This window comes from Triticum dicoccoides, chromosome 3A (genome assembly GCF_002162155.2).
Source record: "Triticum dicoccoides isolate Atlit2015 ecotype Zavitan chromosome 3A, WEW_v2.0, whole genome shotgun sequence".
Taxonomy (NCBI): Eukaryota; Viridiplantae; Streptophyta; class Magnoliopsida; order Poales; family Poaceae; genus Triticum; species Triticum dicoccoides.
In genome coordinates, this window is record NC_041384.1 from 54,093,833 (window position 1) to 54,116,498 (window position 22,666).

The window sequence follows — 22,666 nt, forward strand, 5'->3', positions numbered from 1 at the left end:
ATGCAAAGCAAAAGTGGCATCATCAATAACATGCGACCTATTAGAATAAATAGCAAGAGTAGGTGTCACAAGTTTACTCAAAACAGAAGGTGAATCAAGTGCAGAGCTAGATGGCAGTTCCTTACCTCCCCTCGTAGTTGAGGGAAAAAGCTTGGTTCTTTCATCTTTCAAGTTCTTCATAGTGATCAGCAGATATAAATCCCAAGTGACTCAAAGAATAGAGCTATGCTCCCCGGCAATGGCGCCAGAAAATAGTATTGATAATCCACAAGTATAGTGGATCACAACAGTTTTCGAGGGTAGAGTATTCAACCCAAATTTATTGATTCGACACAAGGGGAGCCAAAGAATATTCTCAAGTATTAACAGTTGAGTTGTCAATTCAACCGCACCTGAAAGACTTATTATCTGCAGCAAAGTATTTAGTAGCAAAGTAATATGGAAGTAACGGCAACGGTGGCAAAAGTAATAGTAGCAGTTTTGTAGTGATTGTAACAGTGGCAACGGTAAAGTAACTAAGCAAAGATCAATATGTGAAAAGCTCGTAGGCAATGGATCAGTGATGGATAATTATGTCGGATGCGATTCCTCATGCAACAGTTATAACATAGGGTGACACAGAACTAGCTCCAGTTCATCAATATAATGTAGGCATGTATTCCGAATATAGTCATACATGCTTATAGAAAAGAACTTGCATGACATCTTTTGTCCTACCCTCCCGTGGCAGCGGGGTCCTATTGGAAACTAAGGGATATTAAGGCCTCCTTTTAGTAGAGTACCGGACCAAAGCATTAACACTTAGTGAATACATGAAGTCCTCAAACTACGGTCATCACCGGTAAGTATCCTGATTATTGTCACTTCGGGGTTAACGGATCATAACACATAATAGGTGACTATAGACTTGCAAGATAGGATCAAGAACTCACATATATTCATGAAAACATAATAGGTTCAGATCTGAAATCATGGCACTCGGACCCTACTGACAAGCATTAAGCATAGCAAAGTCATATCAACATCAATCTCAGAACATAATGGATACTGGGGATCAAACCCTAACAAAACTAACTCGATTACATGATAAATCTCATCCAACCCATCACCGTCCAGCAAGCCTACTATGGAATTACTCACGCACGATGGTGAGCACCATGAAATTGGTGATGGAGGAAGGTTGATGATGACGATGGCGACGGATTCCCCTCTCTGGAGCCCCGAACAGACTCCAGATCAGCCCTCCCGAGAGAGATTAGGGCTTAGCGGCGGCTTTGTATCGTAAAACGCGATGAATCCTTCTCTCTGATTTTTTCTCCCCAAACGTGAATATATAGAGTTGGAATTGAGGTCGGTGGAGCATGAGGGGGCCCACGAGGCAGGGGGTGCGCCCCACCCTCGTGGACAGGGTGTGGGCCCCTTGACGTAGATTCTTTCGCCAGTATTTTTTATATATTCCAAAAATATTCTCCGTGAAGTTTCAGGTCATTCTGAGAACTTTTATTTCTGCACAAAAATAACACCATGACAATTCTGCTGAAAACAGCGTCAGTCCGGGTTAGTTCCATTCAAATCATGCAAATTAGAGTCCAAAACAAGGGCAAAAGTGTTTGGAAAAATAGATACGATGGAGACGTATCAACTGTTCGAAACTATGTCAGCGAAAGGGGGTTTAAACCATTTGCACTGGGCATGTGTGCACTAGTGTAACCCTCGTGGGTAGTTTGGATAGTGCACTATCCATTGACCAAACTCATCTCATGTTCATGCTCTCACTAGCTAGCGGTAAGTCTCGACCCATATAGCATGTAGGGTGGATATAAAATTAAAAGAGTGAGCAACATACTTGGTTAGGGCTTCCCTACAAAGGTTGTCTTGTTACCCAAGGATGGCAGTTAGGTGAGGTGGCACTATTGTTCGATCTTGTCTATGATAGAGGATAGTATTCAAATATGTTCAACATTAAATTATGCATCATCTTACTAGTTCATTAGATCAGTACCTTGAGTATAGGTTATGGTGATGAAACGATTGATAGAAGTTCATCATTAGCACATTAATATCATTATTTCATGTTACATATGGATTGTGGAATAAAATATAGCATGACACTCGTAGTGCATACTAGCTCGTGCGTTTTCGCCTCCATCTTCACCGCCACCCCTCCATGGTCTATATCCTACACTCATCCCTTCCATTAGGGCTAATCTCCATCCTCAAGTGTCCTTCCAACTTCATTATTCCTTGTTTGGATCCCACACACATCAAAGGTGTTCAAAATCAAGGGAGAAGGGGTTCAAAATCGTACGATCCAGTGCCGACGAGACTCCGATGACCCCTGGCAGCAAGGTCAATCTCCAAGTTTTGTGGATTGTGATGTTATATACAGTTTCTCAACACGTTGCGTGCTCACGTGTGTTTTGCTACAAACAATGCATGGGCTACATTCTGCAACGATTCTTGGTTTATGCCAAAAACTTTGCATTCACGTTGCAAGCTTTCTTTGGTGTTGCAACGCGCAAAGCTTTTTCTCGACAATTTTTCTGCAGTGGTTATTGGGGATTTATCACACACACAAATGTTGCATGTACGCAATAAATGTTTTTCTTCACGATCCGTACCTCCGCCTCCCGCAGCTATGCTGCCCAGATTTGACAGACTAAGATTGGACAACTCCCGAGGTGGACGATCGTTGGCTTCTATCATACGGCAGAACAAAAGGGCATGTTGTAATGTGCAATAGCATAATGCTTGGTTTCACTCATTCATGATGGGGCGAGTCAAATTACTAGGGTTTACCTCTCCTAGTATAGGCATCATAACAAATATCATGCACTGCCAATTTAACACGTAGATGATATGACACTGTAATTAAATAAGAAATAGAAGATAGCAGTATCATTACAACTGGCATGGGATACATGCCCCGACCAGCCCGACCCGACCCGGCCTGAAAAAGCCCGACCTGGCCCGGCCTGGTCGGGGAGGGGGGGGGGCAGGATCTGCTACAAATAATGAAGAGTGTGAAGGATGGGCGGACGACCATCACAAAGGTTGGACTAAAGTTCTGTGTGCCTTCGACATGGCAGAGGGCACAGTATGGGCATTCCTCTTCGCTTCCCTGGCAACTGGAATATTTTTCGGCTCTCTCTTTGTCATCTTTAATACTATGGTGGTTCATCATTGTTTATGTGGTGCTTCAGTAATTCTTGAGCATATGCTACCTGAGAATTATGCATTGGTTATTGAACCTTTGTAAATAGGGTGTGTATATGATGGATATGAAATAAGGGATTGCCTACTTTCAAATTCAAATTTTGAAGAATTTAAATGGCAGGGATTAAATTAGTGAGAAAATTCTTTTCTACGGGTCATGGTTTGAGAAAGCGAAATGTCGATCAACCTTAAGATCAGAAATATTTCTCAGCTCACGGCGTGTGTGATGAATCCCTACCGGCTACCGCACACACAATTCGCTAAGGACTAACTGTGTAATTAAAAACAACACACATATTTCTACCTAGGGGCGGAGCCAGGCTAGCACTAGGCCCCGTACTTGCTTCATTGCTATAGTGATCTATATTGTGAAATAGTGCAAACAATGCTACAGTCGACGAAAGCTTTCAGCAACATGACCCGAGCCTGGCCCCCTAGGCTTGGGCCTATGTTCTAAGCTTGAAGGCTGGGCCGGGCCCGGTCCTGGGCCGGTCATATTTGCTATTTAGTGAAGAGGCCGGGCCTGAGGCCCAAGGCCCGACGGGCTTTTGTAGTGATGGGCCGGGCTTGGGCCTAATTTTTAGGCCCGACGCTTCAGCCGGGCAGGGCCCGGGCCTTGGTTTTTTGCTTCGAACTTGGTTAGGCCCGGCCTGAAGCTCGGCCCGGCCCGAGGGATGGCCAGGTATAAGTATCATAGATCACCGAACAAGGAAATGGTAAATAGATCTTGTACAGAACTTTACATTAAGATTGTAAAAACGAATAAATAAGATGATACTATGATATATACTATACAACAGGATGATAGTAACTAAAATAATATAATGCAATATGATACTATCCGGTGTGGGATGCCTACGACTTATTTATTATACTATACTACTAATGAACACCAGTGAGCTTTGCATTCATCAATCTCCTTGTGGATCGGCACATTATATGGTGACACCACCAGGAGCAGCTGGTTGCTTCTCTTTGCCGTCAAGCCTACAACGGTGTTCATGTCCAGCTCATCCGGCCGCATTCCGGCAGGGAGGCTCCAGTCGAAATAGTACAGAAGTCGTGCCACGACGAGTTCTACCAAGGCCAATGCAAAGATGTTCCCAGGACACATCCTCCTTCCACTTCCAAATGGCAGGTACTCTAGCTGCGTGCCTTTGTAGTCCGCCGCGTTGTCCTCGAACCTCTCTGGCCTGAACTCCTCTGCATCCTGCCAGTACTCAGGGCTCCTCGCCATCGCCCATGCGTTCACGAAGACGCGAGTGCCCTCCTCGACCCTAAGCCCGCGGACGTCGCAGGTCTCCCTGCAGACACGGGGGAGCAAGAGCGGAACCACCGGGTGAAGCCTCATGGCCTCCTTAACTACCATCTTTGTGTAGCATAGCTCTTCCATGTGAGCCTCATGGTCTTCTGGGTTCTTGTGGTTGAATGCACACCGCACCTCCTTCTGCGCCTTGGCCATTGCGCTTGGGTTCCTTATGAGCTCCGACATGACCCACTCGGTGGTTGATGCAGTCGTCTCCGTCCCTCCAGCGAACATATCCTAATTAGTCGGTCACAAAGCATAGTTTTCACTTTCAGTGAGATGTCTAAGAAATTGATTGAAGTTCCATAATTTTGTTAACACAGAAATGTTTACCTTTCGGTCAAAATAATTTGGCAATTTCAGAACTACATGAAAATTCAAATATTTTCTCAAATCTTCCAAATATCTAGTTGAATATTTTAAGTGAATGATTCAGCCCTTTGGCTGAAATGCAAATCGAGTCACTGGTATTGACTGAATTTATTTTGGTGCTTGCTGAAATATTTCTGAAAAGTGAATTCTAGTGATTTTGTTGCAAATATTTCTGAAAGTGGAAGTGAAAACCATGTCACGGAGTTTACATGCACAAGGATGAAAATCCCGTTTCATGCTAGCATTTGAGAGCAGTTAGGTATTATCAGTCCACTCACCGCTATGACTGCCTTGATGTTAGTGGTGCCCATGGGGACCTCGAGCTGCCCCTCGTCCCTGACCCGAAGCAAGACTCTCAGGAGGTCCTCGTCGTCTCCGGTCTTGTTCTGCTCTCGCCGCTCCTCGCACTCCGCGATGATCTTGTCAAGGACCGTGTCAAGCTGCCGGCGTGCTCGCCAGAGCCGGCGCTTCATCCCACTGACGACGTCGACGAACGACAGAGACGGGAAGAGGTCCCCGACGCAGAGGCCCCCGCTGCTCCTGAGAATCACCTCGATCGCCGAAAGGAACTGCGCCTGCAGCTCCCCGGCGCACCCCTCGCCGAACGCCACCTTCGCCGTGACCGTGTTCGTGCACGCCATCACGAGGCCGCCGAGATTCACGGGTTCACCACCTCGGCCGGCTGAGCGGACCGTCTCGACGAGGCGCATGATCTCGCCGCCCCGGACCGGCGCGAACTGCCGGACCTTGCGCGCGCTGAGGAGCTCCGTCGTGCAGAGCCTGCGCATGGTCCGCCAGTACGCGCCGTAGGGCGCGAAGGCGACGTCGAGGTTCCCGTACAGGCAGATCTCCGAGGCCAGGATGCTGGGCCGCGACGCGAAGCTGAGGTCCTTGTCCCGGAGGACCTCCTGCGCAGCCGCCGGCGAGGAGATGACGACGGCGTCCACCTGGCCCAGCCTGAGGTACATCACCGGGCCGTGCTTCTTGGCCAGGTCACGGAGAGCGACGTGCGGCAGTGGCGTGAGGAGGTGGTGTAGGCTTCCGATGAACGGGAGGCTCCATGGACCAGGAGGCCTTGCTGCTTTGGATTTGCGGCCAAGTAATAAGGACGACAAAAGGATCAAAGGCAATGAGATGAGCAGGAGGGTGGCTGTGGTTAGCTCCATCAGCGTGGAATTACTTCGTATTGCACAAAGCTCACTATTTTACCTGGGAAGAACAGCGAGAGAGCCCATCTTATAAGCCTTGTGATGGAGGCTGCAGTGGAGACAGTGCCTATTTGATTGTTCCAATTTCTAATATAAGTCGCCTGTTTCGGGTGTGCTTCATTTGTCCGTTATGGAGTACTCAGTATTTCCTCTGGGATCAAAATACAGTGCCTATTAGATTCTTCTAACTTCTAATACAAGTCAAATTTTATTTCCGGTGAATCTTTACAATAGATCTGATCTTTTCGTAAAAAAGACAAAATTTACAAAATTTAACCAGGTTTATGAAAAATAATATGAATAGACAAAAGTTTATTTTAGTCCCCCAACTAATTGACAAGTGCAGCTTTTGTTCCTCAATTTTAAAACCAGACAACTTGCACGCTGATCAAAATGCATGCTTTTATTACGTCTCTATCCTGAATAGAAGTGGTTTTGTTGCTGAGTTCGATGGGTCTAACTACCTATAGTTACATTTTTTTATAGTTATAAAGAATATTGGGAGATGGGTTAGAGATGCTCTAACCATAGTTGGCAAGCCTTCTATAGACTCGGCGTTTTGATTTCTTATGCTTTGCTATTTCAGGTTTGTACTTTCCTTTCTATTTGACATTTTTTGCCTCTATTTTATTAAAACTACATCTTGTTTGGTTGGTTGGAGCTAATTAGATAAAGGAAATAGGAATTCGGGTTATAAGATACGAACCCACCTGTTTGGTTGTAGGGACTGGGGATCTAAAAGGATAGGGAGTGGGAGTTTAGAGTCTAACAACCCCCACCATTTTAATAACAGGGAAGGGGTGAAAATAGGGATAGAAATGATTCAACGAGATCTTGAACCTTCAATGTAACTTAAGTTGTCATCTCTTACTTTTTTCTTAATCATTTATGAATATCCGCTAACCAAATAATGGAATAAACATCTCTCTTAAATTCTCAAATATTCTTATCATTCCGCTGCCAAACAAATGATGGGGATTAAAATGAGATGTCACATGTCTAATCCCACCATCACTCCTTCCTCTTAAATCTGAATCCCCTTGAAAAAAGTTGCCAGACACACCGTTAAAGGTTGTGTATGCATTTTGGCACAGAGGCCGGAAACAACAAATTCTTCTACTATTGGAGAACAATGGCTCAGAAGAAGGATTGGGAGAGGCTTTATTGTACTTCGCTACATGTTAGCATGGTATACAATTTTTTATTGAGGGCCTCTTGATTCTCATGAATTTTAAACCACGAGAATAGGGAAAACATACGAATAGAATATCATGACACCTTAAATACTACAAGTATGTTTGGATGTTTAATTGTGCACATGAAAACTATAGAATTAGAGGATACCCCACGCGTTGTTGCGGGAATTGATTGATGAAAAATTGAGTTGATAACACAAGAGCCAAACTTAAAAGTAAATATGACTTATTATTTTTGATTAGGTATAGTTGTAACAATATTTATTGAATATAAGTAGAATAATTGAATGAAAAACATGTTTCAATGCATGGTTGAATGTGCTGGTGGGTCTTTTCTCATGCATGATTGCATTTCTAGGTGGGCTTTAATTATCTGATTGATAGTTGTATGGTGGGGTAACTTACATGTTAAGATAAGTAAGTTAGTGGGAATGACTTTCTTAGATATATACTCCCTCCGTTCCGAATTACTTGTCTTAGATTTATGTAGATACGGAGGTATCTCGCACTAAAATGAGTCTAGATACATCCGTATCTAGACAAATCCAAGACAAGTAATTCGGAACGGAGGGAGTAGGATTCTTCACAAAAGGTTGAAATAATGCAAATTTTAGTACAAATGAGTCCTAAGAGTGAAAATCCTATATAAATTTTAATCTTAAGAAGCAAACAACTCATGTAGGAAAGATTACCGAGGATCGGAATCCTCCAAAATTACTTTTACAATCCTTTGAATCAAAGAGCCCGAAGCCCTAAACAACTTTTATGCCGGACACTCGACGCCAAGTTCTGGGGAAGCAATCAAAGCAGCTCACACGCTTATTAAGATTGATGATCCTCCTATGTTTTTACTATCAAACTTGGTAGAGGATGTAACTGTAAGTCCTTCACGTTATCGCGTGGAATGGAAGAGACGTTGACCTTGGATTCTTCACATTTCTATTGATGCTCAAGTTTGCAAAATAATACCCAGTTTTGGCATGTAGTGCGCTGAAGAATCTCAAAAGATTAATCCTCTGTACGGCCCGTGCGTATCATATCAAAATACAAGCTTAGAAGTCAGCTGTGCCATCTAATGAGCTAAGCGACAATGGCTGCTAAGGGCGTCTCTACCAAATATGGTATTGACATTGGTAGGAAAGATTTGGTGGCGGCTAAGCGTTCAAGTTTTATATAACAAGGCAGGAACTGAAGAAAATCCTCCAAAGTTACAGAAGCAGCCACGCACGCACGCTCGTGCGCACACACACAAGTAGAAAGGAAGAATTAACAGCAGGGCGTTTGATCTTGACTTCACGTGAAGGCATCCAATAGATAAAAAAAAAATTGCATTGTCCAGGGACTCTTTAATCATGGTGAACGGGAATCCTGCTTGTAGTGTCATTCTATCTCTTTTATTAGTGATAGTAGAGAGTGATGCTAATCGATCGAAGTGTCAACTCTTTAGTTGGTGATGTCAGGCCATGTCCAACACGGACGCTTGTCATAAGCGTCAGGATCCAATTCCCGTCTGTTTTGGCCACGTAGGCATGGTTTTAGAAACATATTCCAAAAATATATTTTAACAATATAGTGAATTTGTTCTAAATACATAATGAGCATTTTTAATACAAGATGAATAGTTTCCTACTCCCTCTGTTCCAAAGTACTTGTCGTGTAAGTATTTTGGAACCGTGGGAGTAATAGACGTCAGCCTTTCTTAAAACATTTAGCTGAAAAACACGATAGATATTTTTAATACATGGTGAATATTTTAGAACAATTTCCTAAGAGGTGTGTGAAAATCTTGGTTCTTCTATGGCCTTGCTCATTTTGTCTCTGTGCAATCTGACTCTTCTGCTTTAGTTTTCTTTGCGTGAATTTGGTGAAACTGAAAATGATTACCGGCTATCCAAGTCATCGATTTAGAAATTACAATGGTGACTTTGGTTGTGATTCAAAAAGAAGAAGAAAGAAAATCAACAAAATGTTTTCACTGTATTTTTTTCATATGTCATTTTAGAAGACTTTGACACCCCCAAGGCACTGTATTGTCCGTTTTGTGCAATCTGGCAAAACAATTTTTTCTTTTGGCGAGAAGTATAAGTTTTAGAATTAATTCCACTTTTTACATAAATCGAGGGGACCCATACAACAGTCTAAAGTCCGGCCGCAGAGGAGGCTCGCCAAGCGGCTTAGAGCATCTCCAGCCGTTCGCCCCCGGGCTAGAAAAAAGCGCCGCCTGGGAACGAACCGGTGATATTTCCGGCGTGGGGGCGATCGGCTTCCCAGCCGCCACCCCAGGTTGGCCCCAGACATTTAAAAAAACATAATTGGGCAAATTTCGATAAACACGGCATACATTCGGCGATATTTAGGCGGTTCACAGTTTTTTTACATATAGAGACATAACAATAAGTCTACTAAAAAGAAGGAAAAAAAGGCCGCGCCTATAGGCCGAAGAACTAGCTGAACACGCCGAAGTCGCTGCCGTCGTCGTCCTCCTTCTCCTTCTTCACGCGGCCGTCCCTGCTGGACCCCTGCCCGGGGTCCCCCTCGCGGACAGGTTTGGCCGGCGGTGGCACCTCGTCGTCGCTGTCCTCGAGAACGACGACGCCTCCCTCGTCACAGCCACGGCGCCGAGTGGCGATCTCCTCCAGGGCGCGGGGCTGGCGCTCCAACTCCGTCCGCGCCCAGTCCTCCCGCGCCCACTTCATGGCGGCCTTGTCGTCGATGGCAGCCTCGTCGTTGTGCTCGTGCTTCACGGGGTCCGTCCGCGCCCAGTCCTCCCGCGCCCACTTCATGGCGGCCTTGTCGTCGATGGCAGCCTCGTCGTTGTGCTCGTGCTTCACGGGGCCGAGCCCCGGCTCCATCTTCGGCCTGACGAGGCGGGAGGATAAACCGCCGCTACCCTCATTGATGACGACGCCGTGGTTGCGCCGGCCGAGCGGCGTTTACGCTTAAGAGCATCGGTGCCCCGGGGGAGTGGGAGGAGGAGCGGGAGGAGGAGGAGGACCCGCCCAGCATCCTCCTCATCACCCATGGACCGCATGTCCGGCGGGGGACTGGGGCGGCCGGGTACGTCAACGGCGGGTCGTTGCCACCCTCGAGGTACTCGAGGACGGCGTGCAGCATGCGCCGGGGGCGCCCCACCACAGGCGGCGGACATCGCTGTTGTTGCGCCCCCTCGCCAGTGGCACGTTGTTGGTGGAGGCCAGCCGCTCTGCCTGCCAGCTTAGAATAACGCCGCCCACGCCCCGTGGTTGCCGGCGTCGTACTACGGGAGGGCTCGCTCCTCCTCTGACAGAGACGCCCGCGCACGGTCGATCTTGGCCTGGAAGTAGTGGGGGTGCTCGACGTCGGGCAGCGGGGGGACGGGGACGCCCTCGGGGCTGAGCCTCCATCGCCCCGGCGCGCGCATGTCAGGAGGCGCCGGGTAGTATGCTTCGTGGAGAAGATGCGCTTCTCACTCGTGCAGAGAGCGGCGGCCGAAGCCATCGGCCACCGCCCCATCGCTGGGGAACCTTTCGCCCATCGTCTGTGCATGCACGGGGAGAGAGGGGGCTCCGGGCTGGGTGTGTTCACCGGCGAGGCAGGGGCGGCTTATATAGCGGCCGGGGGCGGCGTCGTGTGTACGCGCGGCGGGGAGGGGGCGCGTCGCCTCACCGCACCGCCTGTGAGGAATCAATGGAAGACTGACCGGCGGCAGCCTTGCATTGATTACTCGCGGAAAATCGAGGCGATGAGGACGACGAGGCGCAGGGGTCGCTGACTCGGCGGGCTCGCCGTTCTTTCACGCTAAAATCAGTTTCCCCGGCGCCCCGGGCGCCCCCAGCACATCAGGTTCGGCCTGAGTCCGCCGCCGCCAGTTTCGGCCCAAACCGGCGAAAAGGGGCTTCTGGGGTGCGACTGGGCTGATTTTTAGACGTGGTGTTAAAAAATGACCTTGGGGGTGTGGCTGAAGATGCTCTTAGTTTGCGTTCGTTTGGCATTCCACATGCATGCCGTGCTGTCGGCGTCCGTCTGTGATGGCTAGCCGGTGGTCAAGCGTATTGGCGTCCATGCTAGTGCGTCGCGAGTGTGACATCGGGCTCGATCTGCCGAAGGTGTGCACAGGGTCGATCCTGAGATTTCAGGGGCCCAAGGCGAAACTATACGAGTCCATTTACGATACATCAACCAAATTTCGACAGTATATTTTCATGGTTCGATACTACACTAAATTTTTGGTAGTATATTAATTAGTTAGGTGCATTTTTGGCAGTTCATTGTTTGTTTCTGTTGTGTGCTGGCGGGAGGGCCAGCTACGGCGAGGACGTAGTGGAACAAATTCCTCAGGTCCGTCGTGTTGGGAGGGACTATTCCTCGAGTCGTCGGAGTTCACTGACCGTGTTCCCCCCGCGACGTCCGTCCCTCTCCATGACCACAGCCGCATCACAAGAAGCTGGTCTCGAATACAGACAGCCGCATCACAAGAAGTCGGTTTAATTAATTCTCATAAAAATTAACCAGTATGTCTTTGAGGAGAATTTTGCCTGATTCATTATGACCGTTGGATCAAACTAATACTACCCGTTATATGGAGTAGTATGATGTACTGTAAAAAAAACTCAAGATATATATGCAAGCAAACACCGACGACAACTGGGAGGCTGGTTGTTGTCGTTGTTCCCCTTGTTTGTCTGTTTAGTTTGGTTCTTGGTTGGTAGGTAGCTGCTTGTTTCTTAGCAGATTTGTCCACGTTCAAGCAGAAGATCAATCTCGGTACGATCTTCTTTATTGAAACCTCTATGGTTATATAAAAGTATATTAAAATGAGGAGGGTATCAACACCCATACTTCTATAAGAAATAAGGGTTGGTGACATGCAAACGATCTTGAGTTCTTGACCATCTAATACAGTCAGCCCCAATGGCTCCTGAATCATTTAGACCTTGTATATTACTGTATATCATAATTGCACACATCTAAGAGGAAGCTAATAGGCCGAGAGGAAAATAAAAGGAATTGTTTGATTTTACGTGCTTGCTGAATTTCAATTGCCTGAAAATATTTGAAAATCTCATTCACTAAAATTGGCACACCGGTAACCGTAAAGTTACCCTTTTTGGAGTTGTGCTTTTTTAGTGAAATATTAGTGCAATTTCTTGTTCATGGATTATATTATATATGAAGTGACGAACGGCTCATGTAGCACCCTGATGACCAACGGCGCCACTTTCACACAACTCCACGTGGAAACATGCATGTCATGTGGGTGAAATAGATGTACTCGCAAGGCTTACAACATACCTAAGCTAGTTATGCGACATGTTTCAAAGGAAGGGTGGATGGTTTAGCGGTAAGAACTAAGCATGCCTTGTCTTCCTCCCTCGCATCTCTCACGAGGAAGAATCCATGAGGCGCTCAAACAGTTGGCAAGTTTTAATTACTAAGGTTAAAGTTGTTCTGTGATTAAGTCAACAAGATCCAAGTCGTCCAAGAACATGACTATTCGAGTAGATTTATCCCCACGGAGGTGTGGTGCACCAAATGTACCCATACACGTTCATCCATCTCTTGCAGTACGCTGGTTATTGGCACATTATATGCATGAACCGATGGAGGTGGATCGACACGACACTCCCCTACGCTACATCCAAGTCCAGGAAGCAACCTGATTTAGTCCACACCAAATCGAGAGCCCGGCCGTAGTTCCAAGTCGGACCCAATCAAATGCGAGGGGTTCCAACTTCCAAGGTGAATGTTGCCCCGAACCAGAGTCAACCCTTTGTATCAGCTCCACTAAGTTTACGTATCACCAAGGGATTTCTCATCGGTGGCACAAAAGTATGAAAGGCAAATGGAAAACCCTAGCTGCTCGGTAGCTCGTGTAGGCCAAGACCAAGGGCCACCACCACTGGTGGCCCATACACCTCCACTCCTCGCCGTCATCCACTAGACGCACATCGTCACCGTCGGGATCCTCTGCGCACATGGCCCTAGTAAGCCTAAGTTGCCTTTTTTTGGAGTTGTGCATTTTTAGTGAAATACTAGTGCAATTTTTTGTTTGTATTTATCTCTCTTTCTCTCTTTGTCTCTTTGGTTGAACGTTGACCCAAAAGCCAGGAAATGTTACCTAGATTTCAAACAGGAAAAAAACAGCTAACCTAAGTCTAGCCTCCACAAATTGGCCAGGTCAACGACGACCGAAGACCACAAGTTTGGGTCAATAACTTTGATATCGACAGCGCATGGTTAGCTCACAAAACATACTCCCCCGATTAGTGATCTAAAAAGTCTTGCACTCCCAGTACTGCATTTCTTTACAGAGGAAGTTAAATCTGCAACACGTGCGTGCATTCTAGGCTTGCTCAATGTATCTGCTAAATGTGGATTATTGCTGCTCAATTATAGCACAAAGCAAGTCTAAAGAGAGAGATCAGATCAGATGGGTAAAACAGTATCCTAGGGGAGGCTCCTTTTTAACCCACCACTACTCCTACCAGCATTCCTTTTCACTTTTGTTGAGTCAGCCAAGGCAGCCCAGCCAGCCAATCCTTGCTCAGCCCAGCTCTGCTAAGCTGCCTCCCCATCCTCCTCCCTCCTCCCTCCTGGAGGATTCTTCCCCTCCTCCTCCGCCTTTCTCCGCCCAGCAGAGATTGCATCCGATTCCAGTTCCAGACCCAGCTCCATCCTCCTCCAAACCCTAGACCCAAGCAATCAAGCAGTCCGTCGCCTTCACCTCGTCCCCCTCCCCCATCTTGCCGTCTCCGTCCATGTGACCGACTTTCTTGGCCCAAGCAGCAGAGCCGGGGCGGAGCGGCGGCTATGGCGGCGGCGTGCGCGGCGGCGCGGATGTTCGCCTACAACGCGACGCTGTGCGCGTGCGACCCGGGGTACTACCTGTCGCCCAACGGCACGGCCTGCGTGTCCCTCCCGGCGTCCGGGGACGGCAACACCTTCGCCGACTGGCAGGTCGGGGCCGTCGGGGCCGGGTCCCGCAACCAGACGCTCTACTTCCTGGCCCCGGTCCTCTCCCTCGACGCCGTCCGCCGCCTCACCCAGTCCCAGGCCGTGCTCCTCTTCACCGCGCTCGTCACCCTCCTCTCCTGGCTCGCCTTCTGCGCCGCCGCCAGGCTCGCCGGCCGCGACCCCTCCGGCAACAAGAAGCTCTTCCGCGCCCGCTTCTGGATCAGCCGCCTCGACTGCATCTTCGACACCCAGCACTGGGCGGTCAGTACTACTCCTCACTAACATCCATTGGTTGATTGATTTCCTTTTTCGTTGCACACATTATTTCCAGAGGCCAAAGCATCCACACATTCATCGATTGCTTTCCCTTCTTGTGCCACACATTCAGTAATTAATCAAGCAAGCAAAGTAGGAATTTCCGGATAAATAAATAAAATTACTGTTACAGCTTCGTTTGCTTCGCCTAGGCGTCTTGGATTGCTTCGCCTTCCCCCAAGCGTTTCCTCCTACTTTTCCTCCTGGTTGGCTGCTTGCTTCCGTGTGGCGAATTGGGATTGCCTTTTGAAATTTTTACCATTATTTGCCTGCTGTGTAACACACGTGTACTCTTGTCGCAATCAGCATATCCATAATATATCTTTCTGATCTGAAAGTAGGTTGCAATTGCTGTCCAAATGTAGGCTGACCAGCAAGTGCTCAAGAAGAGGAAGACAGAGCTGGGTGGGATGTGCTCGGTTGCTGCCCTCATACTCTTCATTGGATTAGTCACTGTGTAAGTGAGCTTCACAAAATTCATCTAGTCTAGTACAATACTCAACTGGAGTGATGCTCACTCGAAATGTGTTGATGCAGGCTGCTGTACCAAGCCATCAATAGGCGCAACATCGAAGTGCATCGAGTCAAGCCGGCCAACGCTCCTGATCTCTTGGCTTTCGTCAACGACATCGAGTTCCACATCACCACCATCTCGAGCATGTCCTGCTCCCAAGTGACCCCGCCTTCGATGATCGCGATGGGGACGCCCGGGTTCATGGACTTCAGGGTGTTGCCTCTCTCGACGCTCTTGACCTACAGTTGCCAGAACACGAGCCAGGGGCCGTCTATCACGCTCAAGTGCAGCGGCTGCAGAATGCCTCCAAGGGACCACTACGTGTCCTGGCAGTTTGTTGACCTGCCGAGGCGACCGGCGATAGCTGTTGGCTTCCAGTTCAACCTGACTACCAAGCAAACCGGGGACGATGAGCACGTGAGCTTTGTCAGTGGGACCATAAACTCTGACAACTATGGCGACGAGAAGCTCAAGACATTCAGAGGGAGAGACTCCAACGTGCTCAAGATTCAGCTGTTTCCCCAGATATACAACAAACTTAACAACTTGAAGCTCTTGCAGCCGCTGCTTCAGGACTTCACTCCAGGGTCTACCTTTTCGGATGTCAGCAGCTTGAATGCTTCCCTGCAGAACCCTACAGATGGAGTATTAAATACTACGCTCTACATAAGTTATCTTTCAGATTACATCGTGGAGATTAGTAACGAAAGTGTCATAGGCCCAGGTGAGTCTCTTATGATGACAAGGCTGAGCATTTTTCTGTTTGATACTCTGTATGTGCTATCTTTCCAGTCTATTTAGTGCCCAAGTCTTTTTTGCTGTGCGCATGATTTGCTAGTAACCGATTGCTTATGGTTATGGATTATTATAGCAATATTGCTTCAGATTGAACTACTAACTACCATATGAATAGTATCAAACATTTGCTCCATGATAGGTTTTCCAAATCCTAGAGGATATGTATTTAGTAGTGTGTGGCTAATTAAATTTGATCTTGATCTAGCTGTTTGATTTGGTTAAACATAGTTATAGTTATACTAGTTTAAACTGATCATGTTACTGCAGATATGAATATATGGTTACAAAAGGCTTTCTACTTGTAGCATATAGGAAATTTGCTTCCAGCTCACAGCGGGTTTCACTTAGTAGAACCATCCTCCATTGTTATTTCCTGAGACTAAAAGTAGCTTAACCCTGAATCCCTGGCACGGCAACAAATCCTGAATTTCTTCTCCAGATATGAAAGTACTTAAAACAGAAGCAACTTATAGGTTGTGTGATATTTCTCAAGACGATTTTCCACATGCCTGCACACCAAATAGGCCATAAACAATAGCCTTGTGCCGTTGCGCGCCCCGTAGATACATACTTTTGTGGTTATAATGAGGGCCCACTTGTGAGAAAGTTGGCCCAAGTGTCCAACAGAACACCCTGGCAGTTATATGGGTTGTGAATTTGAGCATTAGCTACCTAATTTGTGCAGTTTCCATTTCTATCATCTAATAGCGATTGTTTCATGCAGTCAGTATAATTGCGAGTATTGGTGGCCTTTATGCCTTCAGTATAGCGATATTTCTCTGCCTCATGGCTCAAGTAAGTTCATGGACAATTTACTGTTTTTTTTTACTTTGTGACACTGAAAAAAAGGAATAAGCATGCGACGACGTGTAAACTGATTTGGTATGCAACTGACTATTATTTGGACTCTTCAGTGTGAAGCTAGGATAAAGAAGCTCCGTAATGAGGATACAAGAATGCTGAAAATTCTGAGCAAACGGCGAGCTCAACAGAATTGGGATAAGGTGAAGCATTGCTTGGTCCAACGATGAACATCATATAATATACATGGCATCCATGGGGCTGCATCTCTGATTAATAAATGATACTGATTTTGTTGTTTATAGGTGAGAAAGTTTGTGATGTATACCTGGGGCCCTAGCAACTTGGATCCAAGTGACAGAAGTGGCAAGTACCCTGAAGCTTCAATGATGGATTCTCTCCATGAATCCTTCCACAAGAAAAGAAAACCGACTAGACGAGCTACCTCGATTGCTACCAGAACGATGAGAGATCATCCTGATGTGGTAAATTAAATGCCCCTTTTTAATAGTGTCTACTGATAAATTTTGTGCACTATAGTACTATATCTAGTTTTGCAAGTTTGTGTTGTTATTCCATTCAGTTTGTCGAATCCTACTAGTACTTTTCTTTAGAAAAAATCTTACCTTCTGTGCATGATACCGCGTGCAGGGAGCAATTGACATCGAAAGAGCTGGGTAAATGCAGCAGTAGACAACAACCTTGACGCGCCTGTATGGACGACTCCTGCAGGAAGAAGTTTGTATGGTTGAGTGACGCGACCAGCCATACCGGAGATTCTTTTATTTTTGTCAATATGATCTATCTCAAGGCAAAAATTGTACAGCGGTAGGTAGGTTGTAAAGTTGCAAATAGCTTGATTTCGTTGGACGGGCACGATTCCTTTTCTTAAGCATGTGATGAATGGACTCGGCTCCCCTGACGTACTGCAGGGCGCAGTTGGGTCACTGACAGGTGGGCCAACTTGCTTTCGGGCCCACCTGCCAGTGGCCCAACTGCGCCCTGCAGTATGTCAGAGGAGCCTCGTCCGTGATGAATGGGATTATGGATGTGTGACTGGATCTCCTTTTCTTTTCAGCAATTCATCCATCCATGTGAACTTGCAATAGCCTAGAAGACCCCTTTTGTTGTTAGTTCCTGTAGTGGATTACTTTATGTTTTTTTAGAAGGGGATAACTTTTCCGTGTTCCCTCCTTTTATGCCACCACTGAAAGGTGGAACTGGATCAATTATGTCAAGCCATTTAGTTGGGAATCTTAAAGTAGATGGCAGTAAATAAATTAAGGGTGTTGTTTTGCTGAAGGAGTAAACAGCCCTCTGCGGTACCTAAAGTTAACATGAGTTGTAAAAATCACCATAACATTTTCACAATTGTGGCTATCAAATCAATCAACTGCCACACACAAAATGCATAGTTGTTGTAATTTGACTATTCGTTATGTATGATGAGCCTTTTTCCCCCGAGAAAATAATGTCTAACAGGAGTAAACTAATACTCCTTTTGTTCCCCCCTTTGTTCCTTTATTAGCACTGCAAATGCGCACTACAATTCGGAACTTTAGCAACAACAAAACAAGGGACTATAAAGAGGAATGGAGGGAGTATTTGAGTTGCATGGGCTGACCAAATTCTCCAACAAATTTCCCAAGTAATTCCCTTGGATGGTGCGCAACAAAGTAAATTCATAAAATTTGGAGGAATGAAGACAGTGAGTAGAGGGAAGTCCATTGAAGTTCTCAAAGGAACAAAATTCAAACACTTGTTAGATTCCCTATAAGATGTGGAGGTCAAAAGAATGCATTCCATATAAATTTTACAACCCCCAATCCTATGCAGGGACACCTATTTTTCCCTGATGATCTGGCCAATTATCTCTTTCTCCTGTTTTTTCCTGATGCTCTTGCCAAAATACAGTAGGGAAAGGATCATAGTGCAGAGTTTTATAAATTAAAAAAACATGTACATAGAGAATATTTACAGGTATGCAGAGAGTACAGGAAGTGTTACAAATTATGTTGTATCCAACCTTTGAAGTTATTCGAGTGCTTTTGTACTCTCTGGATAACCAGAGTAAGATCCTCTCTGAAATTTCTGAGCCATCTCTCCCAAGATAAAGCAGAGAGCACAAACAGCCCCGATTGCCCAGCAAGTACCCTGGGGATGACTGCATTGCACGTTGAGGAGCGCAACAACGCCGCCGAAGAGCATCGCACCTTTGATGTCATGTCACGATATCAAGAGCCGCTGGCGCCAAATGCTACGCTGAGGCACCACTGCACCTCCTGTCAGTAGCTTACCTGACAGACAACAGACAACACCTGAAAAGCAACTCTGAGCACCTTGCGAGGCATCACCGCCAACACCGGAAAAAAGAGAAGCCTGGAAGGTTCGTCCTTCAGTTGCAAAATGCGGTAGCAAGGGGCCCCAGTTCCTAAACAGTATCCAGCGCTTGATACTTCCATCAACCCAGACTAAATCATTCCACCATTGCGTTTCTCCTATTATCGTTGCGAAGAATGGGTTATTTTCAGTGACACCAATGGGGATTCCCTTCAGTTTCGCACAGCCCTTCACCTTCAAGTCCTTGAGAGACGGCAAGACCCCTCCGCAGATGCAGCTAAGCTCTGGAAGCTCCCACAGCTGCAGCGACTGTAGCCTCGGAAGAGCATGTTCCGTGGCGACCGATTCGTCTAACACTCTCTCCAAGCTGTCACAGAACCTTATTTGTAGGCTACGAAGATTCAGCAGGCGCAGGGATGAAGGAAAGAGGAAGTTCAGTTTTGGACAGCAATCGAGGAGCAAGTGCATCAGACAACTGAAACTAGTCAAATCTTCCATCCCTTGGCAGAAGTATGCTAAATTATCCATGTTAGAGATCCATATATTCTGCAATTTGACCATTGTAGCCACTTCTTCCAGTAAGAATATATTCTCCAGCTGGTGACAGTCCTCTACCCAAAGTTCTTGTGCTGCTGTCAGTCTTCCGGTATTCAGCGTCCATACCAGATTTGTCAGTGTTATACTTTTTAATGATATTAGCTCAGCGTGTCTAAGAATCCCTTCGAGATCATCAGGATTGCTGACACATTTTATCTCCAAAACCCTATCGAAATCACCTGACTGTCTGTCCATCAAAGAAAATTTTGTCCTCCATACTTCAAAGCCATTGTCCATTGTTTGGTCAGAGTTTAAAGGGGAGATAACTATGTGAAACTTTCGAAAGCAGTTTGACCACAGTGTAGAGTCTTTGTCCAAAGACAAAGACTGAGCGAAGTTGGCCTGACTTGAATAAATGTATGTTTTTCCGTCCTGGTTTACATCTTGAGAGACCCTCATGCCAAATCTGTCAGACAACTCGAAAGTAAGTCCACGCGGCAACCAAAGCATGGCCTTCCAATCCACCGGATCCTTACTTACTCCTATCTGGAGGTTACTGACGGCACCTGTTTTTGAAACTCCATAAGGGAACTTGATAAATGCTGTTGTATCACATGAATTGTGGTTTGTTTCTGTAGTTTGCTCAAACTTGAGGCATGGGCAATCTTGTAGCAGAAGTTGGTTAAGCTCCATGCACGCAGCCAGGGATGGCAAGCATTCGATAGAAGTTCTCGAAAGGTCGAGGATCTTGAGCAACCCCATACGGTCAAATGATCCACATTCTACCCTTTTTAGGGAGCCACAACCTGATGCACTCAGTGCCTCCAGCATCTCCAGCGAGCCTATGTGCTGAATTCTCTCCAAGTGTCCACATCCAACCAGTAGCAGCAACCGGAGGTGAAACAGACGAGAAATGGACTGGGGAAGGGTTCTGATTGGAGTGAAGGACAGGTCTAGCACTCTAAGCATTCCCACGCGGCAAAAGAATTCTTCCGATATACTTCTCATATGGCGGTTCCCTCTTAAAAGTAGCGTCGAAGTTGAAAAGCACTCATGACTTGGGCTTGCACGGAGTTCTTCCTTCACTGTGTTGTTCATCAAGGAAATCCTTCTGCCAAACTTGGCAAGAAGATACTCAAATGGAATGTCATTGTTGGGGTATTTTTCAGGCTGCTCCACATAGCCATTCTCACGTCCAACTTGTGATACCGTCTCTCTGATGACATCATGGATGCGGATATGATGGTCACCCTCAAAATGAATCAAACCATGCTTTAAAAGCACATGGAGAATTTCCTCACCATAATAGTTAGCCTCATGAGAATCTCTAGCTTCTTGAATGATACCATCCAGCTTCCATAAAATGATCAGGTCTTAGACAGGAATTGCTTCATCGTCAGGGAAGAGTAGGCAGTATAGGAACCAGCGCCTGGCAGTATCACTAGGAAGCCGACGGTAACAAAACTTTACAAGGCGAACCATTGTGGTGAACACTGATATCTTGGGTCCTAGAGCCACATAAGCTTCACTTATTAACTTGCTCGACTCTTGTGCAGGCATATCACACAGTGCCCCAGCCAGTAAGATAATCGACAATGGCATGCCAAAACAGTTGTCAACTAACTCCAGATCAATATCCTTGCCGATCTTCTCGCGCAGTAGGTCATATGAGGCCTGATCTGTGAGTGGTTTTGGCGATATAAGTATAGCTGGATCCATGACTGAAACTGTCCTCCCGGTTCTTGTGGTCACAATGACCTTTGAACCTAAACTCTGCTCTCGAGGACATGGAATCCCCAATTTCCCTAAGATGTTTTCCTCGACAAAATAAGCATTGTCGAGAACCAACAAGAACTTTCGTCTCGTGAGATGCTCCTTGATCATCACCCTAATTCTCGACGATAACAGTTCTGCACCAATGTCAATTAAAAGACATGTGGCAATCTTCTCAGTGCACCGTCTCAGACTACAACTTGTAGACAATGAAACCCAGATATAGGTATCAAAGCGATTAGAGTTCCTTGCGGTTTCAAATGCCTCTTTTGCCGCCCATGTCTTTCCCAAGCCGCCAATGCCCTCGATGGCAACCACTTCACCTTCTGGACGAAGAATCAGGCAAAGCATGTCTTGGAGCGTTATCAACCGATACCGTGGTACAGTAAAGCTTGGCAAACGAGTCCTTGATTTCCTAAAACAGCAGTAGGACGCCATGGCCGGCACACCTCCTATTTTGTCAGCCCTTGTGCTTGGGTTGCGCCTGGAGTCACAAGAAATCAGCTCGTGTACCTGCGTGGCGGACAAGTTCTTGCATTGTTAACTAGTCAATGGTGTTGGCTAATGTGTGAACTTGTTGCCAAATAGTATGAAATTCCAGTTCTTGATAATCTAGGTGTAGTTGACGCCCTTAGGCAAATATCCTTTTTCAAGTTTGCACCTCAAAGCAGCATCCTGGTTAACTGAAAATAATTACATTTCTTTCCATGAAAGAAGAGAACTGAAACAAGCTGTTGTGAAGGCTACATATGATATGAGAGAATTCACCCTTTGTGTGCGCAAAGCTTCGGGAGGTAAATTCAAGAGAACATGCTAGATAATTCCTTGTTGAGACTGATGAAATATGGGTTCTCCTCCTTTAATAAACAAAATAGGCGGACCGGATCCGGTCCCTAGCTTAGGTCCGTTTGGCAACATGCATAGCTAGCTAGCAAGCAAACATGGGGAGCACTGATAAGGATAACAGATGCAAAGGTTGTTGCACTTGCACGCCATTGCTCCATGTTTGTCTTGCAGAGAGACAATGCCTGAACTGCAGGAGCGGCGTGCTGCTACATGGTACGTATGGGGTTGTTATTCAGTAAGTCTGACTCAGCCCATCTTTCCTGGAAATCGGCAAGAGTCTGCGACCAAGGGCGGGCAGAGCACATAGGGCTCCCCGTGAATCGTCCCGGATCGGGTCCCCCCTCGCGTCGGAAGCTCGGACGGACGGACAGCTGAAATCCAAGGAAGAACAGGGCTCACCTTCGGCTGAATGGAGGCGAGCGGTGCTGATGCGATACGTGCGGCCTTTCTCCAGAAGCCGAACGCGACCCTGATGATCCGCTGGCGCAGAGCTTGCTTGTATCAGGGATTC

At 46.5% G+C, this 22,666-nt stretch overlaps 3 protein-coding genes across 3 annotated transcripts; 1 reads left to right on the forward strand and 2 right to left on the reverse strand.

Annotated features, from left to right (window-relative positions):
- Window positions 1-4,090: 4,090 nt before the first annotated feature.
- LOC119271910 (9-beta-pimara-7,15-diene oxidase-like) lies at window positions 4,091-6,060 on the reverse strand. The gene is made up of 2 exons (XM_037553551.1): window positions 5,173-6,060; window positions 4,091-4,759 (listed from the first exon to the last, which is right to left on the reverse strand). Exons 1-2 carry the CDS (start codon window positions 6,058-6,060, stop codon window positions 4,091-4,093), a joined length of 1,557 nt encoding a protein of 518 aa, XP_037409448.1.
- Window positions 6,061-13,779: 7,719 nt separating this feature from the next.
- On the forward strand, window positions 13,780-17,758 carry LOC119267058. The gene is made up of 7 exons (XM_037548360.1): window positions 13,780-14,492; window positions 14,912-15,003; window positions 15,084-15,784; window positions 16,583-16,653; window positions 16,773-16,862; window positions 16,965-17,144; window positions 17,311-17,758. The coding sequence occupies exons 1-7, from the start codon at window positions 14,088-14,090 to the stop codon at window positions 17,338-17,340; spliced, it is 1,569 nt and encodes a 522-aa protein (XP_037404257.1). The 5' UTR covers window positions 13,780-14,087; the 3' UTR covers window positions 17,341-17,758.
- An 802-nt stretch (window positions 17,759-18,560) lies between these two features.
- On the reverse strand, window positions 18,561-22,639 carry LOC119267059 (disease resistance protein RPS2-like). Its single transcript, XM_037548361.1, has 2 exons — window positions 22,555-22,639; window positions 18,561-21,822 (listed from the first exon to the last, which is right to left on the reverse strand). Exon 2 carries the CDS (start codon window positions 21,745-21,747, stop codon window positions 20,911-20,913), a length of 837 nt encoding a protein of 278 aa, XP_037404258.1. The 5' UTR covers window positions 21,748-21,822; window positions 22,555-22,639; the 3' UTR covers window positions 18,561-20,910.
- Window positions 22,640-22,666: the final 27 nt, after the last annotated feature.

What these genes read in the sequence shown, in the direction of transcription:
- LOC119271910 (XM_037553551.1), bottom strand. Translation starts at nt 6,060, where the DNA reads ATGGAGCTAACCACAGCCACCCTCCTGCTCATCTCATTGCCTTTGATC. An exon ending in ACATCAAGGCAGTCATAGCG is followed by an intron (nt 4,760 to 5,172) that starts GTGAGTGGACTG and finishes CCGACTAATTAG; the next exon opens with GATATGTTCGCTGGAGGGAC.
- LOC119267058 (XM_037548360.1), top strand. Translation starts at nt 14,088, where the DNA reads ATGGCGGCGGCGTGCGCGGCGGCGCGGATGTTCGCCTACAACGCGACG. An exon ending in TTCTCTGCCTCATGGCTCAA is followed by an intron (nt 16,654 to 16,772) that starts GTAAGTTCATGG and finishes TGGACTCTTCAG; the next exon opens with TGTGAAGCTAGGATAAAGAA. An exon ending in TGAGAGATCATCCTGATGTG is followed by an intron (nt 17,145 to 17,310) that starts GTAAATTAAATG and finishes TACCGCGTGCAG; the next exon opens with GGAGCAATTGACATCGAAAG.
- LOC119267059 (XM_037548361.1), bottom strand. Translation starts at nt 21,747, where the DNA reads ATGGCGTCCTACTGCTGTTTTAGGAAATCAAGGACTCGTTTGCCAAGC.